The 5,573-nt window shown below is 44.4% G+C and overlaps 1 protein-coding gene across 1 annotated transcript; it reads left to right on the top strand.

The window, feature by feature from the left end:
* The first annotated feature begins 59 nt into the window (after positions 1-59).
* On the top strand, positions 60-4,440 carry PENK (proenkephalin). The gene is made up of 3 exons (XM_005418327.2): positions 60-261; positions 472-613; positions 3,458-4,440. Exons 2-3 carry the CDS (start codon positions 476-478, stop codon positions 4,121-4,123), a joined length of 804 nt encoding a protein of 267 aa, XP_005418384.1. The 5' UTR covers positions 60-261; positions 472-475; the 3' UTR covers positions 4,124-4,440.
* The last annotated feature ends 1,133 nt before the right edge of the window (positions 4,441-5,573 follow it).

Here is a 5,573-nt window from a genome sequence, read left to right as displayed (position 1 = left end):
GCTGTGCCCGCGGCCGGGGCCGGGGGAGGGCCGGGGCTGGTGCCGGTGTCGGGGAGGCTGCTCGGGGCGTCCCGGTGGGAAACCCATCCCGGGAGGGGCCGGGATCCCGTCCGTGCCGCTCCGCGGTGCGTCCCTTCTCCTCCCGCTGTGGTGCCGGCTTTTGCAGGCAGGGAGAAATAAAGTGTTTGGGGACGAACACTGTCACCAAACGGGATCCTCTGGGCGCTTCATCCTCCGAGTCCGCTCCCGATCCGAACGCAGGTCAGTTGCCTTGCAGCTGCCAAGCGCCCGCTTGGTTAAAGCTCCCGCTTACCTCGCAAGCGCCATCCCCCCGGCTCTAATAAGCGTGAGTTTAGCGGAGTTGGTTTGAACCCTTTCACGCCGCCTTTTCCTTGTCCGAGGCTGGGGGGCGGCCGTGCCGGGGGTGGGAGCGGGAGGAGGCGGCTGCCGGCTGACCTGTCCTTCTCGCAGCCCCATGGCGTTGCTCCTGAGACTCGGCTGCTCGCTGCTGGCCCTGAGCACCTGCCTGCTCCCGAGGGCCCGGGCCGACTGCGGCCGCGACTGCGCCGCCTGCGCCTACCACCTGGGACCCCGCGCCGGCATCCACCCCCTGGTAAGCGGCACCGGGGCCAGGAGCGCCCCAGAGCCCCGAATCCCCGCGGCCGGACCGCTTCCCCGCTAACTTTGGAGGGGGGAAAGGGGGAGAGGGGGAAAAACAGCGAAATAAGAAAAATAAATAGTGGGGGAAGTGGCTGGGGTCGCTTGGAAGACCCTTTTTCTGAAGAGGGGAGAGAGGGAGAAGAGGGTTTAGGGGCGCTGGGCAGAGGGCGAGGAGCGAGCGGAGAGCGCTGATACAAACCCAGAGCGCCCCGAGGAGCCCCCCAGCCCGCCCGTCCCTGCCGCTGCCCGACGGCGAGCGACGGCCTTCGGGGACGGGACAAGCGACACCGCCGAGCAGCCCCGCGGAGAGACAGGAAAAGGCCGCATGAAAACGTAAGGAGGAAGGGAAATCCGACCGGAGAGGGCATCTCTGCAAGGGAAGGAGGGGTCGCTGCCCCTCCGGGGCATTCCAGCACCGACAGGACGGGGGGAAACCGAGCAGAACGGGAGGGAGGGTCCCGACCCGGTCCCGACCTTTGTCCAATGACTCCATGGTAAGATGAGCTCTCTCCGGGCAGGACGGCTGCCGAGCTGAAAACATCTGCCTGAAATCTCACTTAAAAAAAAAAAAAAAGTGTGTTTAAAGCCTATTTGAGTAGCAGTACCTTCGCTGTTTCTCCTCTCCGCACGGTGCTGCAGAGCGTTAGGAGTATGCCTGTGGAAGATGCTGGCTTCTTAGACAAATCGTGCTAAGACCAGAATGAGGGGGACTGGGGGGTGGGGGTTATCTGTAATTTCTATGATGTTGAAGTAATTTTAAAGAATAGTCATAGAGGCAATTCAACTTGAAATTTAAAGATCGGGGGCCAGTGAAAGTCTGGGGTCCCTCATCCCTTCCTGAAGAAGGTGGGAACTCTGGCTGCCAAGTACTTTGCCAGTGGCATCGGTCATTCCTGACCTCAAACACACACACACATTGAGGCATCAGGCTCTCGGCTCATCTAAATGATCTTAAAAATTTGTTCCTCTCATGTCACTGGCTACTTGGGATCATGCAGAATGAAGGACTCGGCTCTCTAGCCTTGCACAGAATTAGGAACCACTGAGTACTTCTACTTACTCCAAAAGCTCAAAAGCTCTTAACCATAGCAGGCTCAAAAGGGCAATATTATTTGGACAGCTGGCCAAACAGTTCCCTCTACTTTTTTCTTTTTTCCTTTTTTTTCTCTCTCTGCTTACATTAGCTTTCAACCAAACTTTAGTTTTAATGTCAACTAGGGTAAAAAAAAAAGTGGTAGTTTGCCCTTATGGAGGGAGAGCTTTTCAGAGTATATATTCTGCATGTCTATTTTGACAGTCTCTCTTGCACACCTTCAGTAGTCATTAAAAAAAGAATCAAAGTTCTGTTCTGCAAGAACGTTTATTAACTAAAGAGGTAAAGAAGCAATGTAGCATACCTTGTATTTGTCAAACATGTATGAACAATTCTTGGAAACTATTGTTTCTAAGTATTACTATCTAGTAACATAATAACTGAATTTATTACATTGTATTTGTTAGATCTCAGACATTTCACACTGTACCTGGTCACTCACACTTATGAAGTATGTTCATCTGACAGTAGGAGGTTATTAAAACTAACTGAGAAAGGGAGAGACCTACTCTTCCTTTGATTTAGAGCAATTCCAAAGTCAGACTGAAGCTGAAATCTTACTTTCTTTAAAACATGACTATAATATATAGTAATAAGCATGTAGTGGCAGTTAAATTATTGTATTACAAAATATATAAATCCCTTTAATTTTCTTGTGATCAAACCAAAAAAGTCATATTTAAATTTCTTAAAGTGAGGCTGAAGAGACAGACTGTGCAGTGGACAATAAGCTATCAGACAGAGCTGTGCTGGAGTTTAATTTCATATTTTAAAGCATGTTAGGATCCTTAGAACACATAATCTATAGTCGGAATGAGTGTTTCTCTTATTGAAAATATTGATGATTTTTCTTTACCTGTTGTGGAATGAAAAGCACAGGCAAGAAGACAAAACACTGGAATCGCCTTACTTTACAACTGAAGGGTATGGCTGCACAAGAAGTAAATTTCCCCTGACACAAGAGAGATAATAGTAGCTAATATCCATGTTATTATCATCACAAGACAGGTTATGAGATATGCATAAGGTACTGAAAGCTTTTTTCATGTTGTAGCCTGACAATTTTTCAATACAGTCCGAAACAATCATACAACAATCCTACAGCTTAGGATTTTTTTTCTTGGAATGATCTGTTCCACAATAAGAAACAAATGGCAGCACACAGCCTTTAAAGCTATGCAGTGTATTGAAGATACTGAACAGTGCAGCACAGCTGGCTTCTTTGCAATGACCATGCTGTGCAGCTTTTCTAAAGTTTCTGAATGATACTTTTAATTATGAAGATTGAATATGTTTCTACACTTCCATTATGAAGCAAACCACAATTGGTTTTTAGCTTCCCAGTAGTAAATTTTAAAAAATAAATCGTAACTCACACCAGTGTAAGGGAGATACAGGAACTGTACTTCTGGGTTCCTTTGAAACAGAAGCCTAGTGGCAACCTTGGCCTAGAGGACCCACAATTCCTATTACCTGGTAGTCTGTCTCTTGTAGTGGAGACTACCTTGTCCTTCAGAGAGGGATATGAAGAACTTCAAAAGAGACAGGTACCAAAATACCTGTTCTCAAAGAGCATTTCTTCCAAGCCACTCACAAAGAGAGGCTCACTCATGCTCTTTTATAAACAAGTAAATCTAAGATAAGGTCGTAGCGAGGTGATAGTTGCTATCAAATAATTCTCAGCAAACCACATCCATTTTTCAGGCATGTACACTAGAATGCGAAGGAAAACTGCCTTCTGCCAAAGCCTGGGAGACCTGCAAGGAGCTCTTGCAACTGGCAAAGCTGGATCTTTCTGAGGATGGCAACATTGCTCCAGGAGACAAGAAAGAGCTGGACGAGAACCATTTGCTTGCGAAGAAGTACGGAGGCTTCATGAAAAGATACGGGGGTTTCATGAAGAAAATGGATGAGCTCTATCGGGCAGAGCCAGAGGATGAAGCTAATGGAGGAGAAATCCTGGCTAAGAGGTATGGAGGGTTCATGAAGAAAGACTCGGATGACGATGCCCTTGCCAACTCCTCTGACCTGCTGAAGGAGCTTCTGGGAACAGGGGATAACCCCGAAGCGGCGCACTATCGAGAGGTAAATGAAAATGACGGCGATGTCAGCAAAAGATACGGAGGCTTCATGAGAAGCACAAAGCGCAGCCCTGAATTGGAAGACGAGGCCAAGGAGCTGCAAAAGAGATACGGTGGCTTCATGAGAAGAGTGGGCAGGCCAGAGTGGTGGCTGGATTACCAGAAACGATATGGTGGGTTCCTTAAGCGCTTTGCCGACTCGATTCTCCCTTCAGAAGAAGATGGGGAAACTTATTCCAAAGAAGTCCCAGAGATGGAAAAGAGATATGGTGGTTTTATGAGATTTTAATACCTTTCCCTTTATCCCTTTTGTCCTAAATGAGAAAGACTGCCTTATTTGTCATAACTTATTGTAACGTGTTGCTTGTACTGTACAGTTTTTTACTGTCCTTGGTTAATGATGCAAACTGCGATTTGTTGTTTCAGGTTCTGTGTTCTTTCAAGTCAAGTAACAACTTTCTGGTTTAGTCAAGTTTCAGTCTGTATTGTAATTTCCATGCTAGAACTATTTTGATTACTGTATTCGTTTTCTTTAAAGAGGAACTACATCTACAGTAGAGTTGCTTAACTATACATACAATAAATTCTTCATCCTAACTGCAAAAATTCTGAAGTGTTATTTTTTCTTTGTCATTTAAGCAAATATCATCCCAATTTTTATTTAAGCCATCAGAGCAATGCCAACATTTTTTTCCATGATTACAGAATTTGTAGTGCACACACAACAGTTTAAATATACTTTTGTCTTTAGTTTTCTGTTTCTTAGAACACTAAAATAACAAATAATTTTAATCAGTTAACAGAATAAATATTTAAAGCCTAAATTTATAATTCACAGTGTTAAACAACTGACATTAAAAAAAGAAAAAATCACAAGTGTATTTGACTTTAGGCACTAAAATAATTTCTCCAGTGTACAACACAGTTATATTTTTGATTAGTTACATCTTTGATATACATTCACTATAGGATTGTATACTTGGCCTTTAAAATAATAAACACTAATTTAAAAAGTGGTATGATAGTTTGTGCAAAATAAACATGACTTAAAATTGCGCAGAAATACTTGATTTTGCAGGGCATCTGACAAATATTTTTCCATGGAATAGTTTTGTGTTTGATTCCTCAGCTGCTATAAATCACTTTGGCACAACTGAAATATAGGAAAGTGCTGGTCAGACTTCTCGGTTTCAAACAAAGGCAGTATATCTGAGAACAAACAGAAAAGCCAACACTAGCACTGTAGTTCCTTTGCAATTTACACAGGTAGCACTTACATCAAAGGCCAGATCCCATCCCAGTGTACAACTCCTTCCATAATTCTGACTGTCCCTCTCTATTCCTAGTCTGTGAGCAGTTTTCCCTCACCTACTACTATTAGTTACTGGTCACTTCCCACCTAAACTAACATGATGAAAATCACCTTGACCATGGCACTGCCTAAAACCTTCCATGACTGCTTTCAATATCTGTATCTCAGTTTTGCACAGTACTAGCTATTTACAAAAAGGGAAAATTAATAGTCTGACTTTTCTTTAATTTCAAGGCAATGGGATTGTCTAGGTGCTCATTGCTTGTAAAAATTAAGATATGTTTCAAAATGCACTTGAAGGCCTCATCACATACAATTAGTTATGATGATTTTAGGCTTGGCCCTTACAGGATGGTATAGGTGGTCTGAAGCGGTCAAAATCCTGCTGAAAGCTGACTGAAGTGTAAGGCATTCATTTTCCTTCAAT

Source organism: Geospiza fortis, unplaced genomic scaffold (assembly GCF_000277835.1).
Source record: "Geospiza fortis unplaced genomic scaffold, GeoFor_1.0 scaffold53, whole genome shotgun sequence".
NCBI lineage: Eukaryota > Metazoa > Chordata > Aves > Passeriformes > Thraupidae > Geospiza > Geospiza fortis.
The sequence above is the reverse complement of the archived record's forward strand: the minus strand, read 5'-3'. Positions and strand labels throughout refer to the sequence as shown.

Coding starts and splice junctions, on each gene's coding strand:
- PENK (XM_005418327.2), top strand. CDS start 476: ATGGCGTTGCTCCTGAGACTCGGCTGCTCGCTGCTGGCCCTGAGCACC. Junction 614..3,457: donor GCGCCGGCATCCACCCCCTG/GTAAGCGGCACC, acceptor TCCATTTTTCAG/GCATGTACACTAGAATGCGA.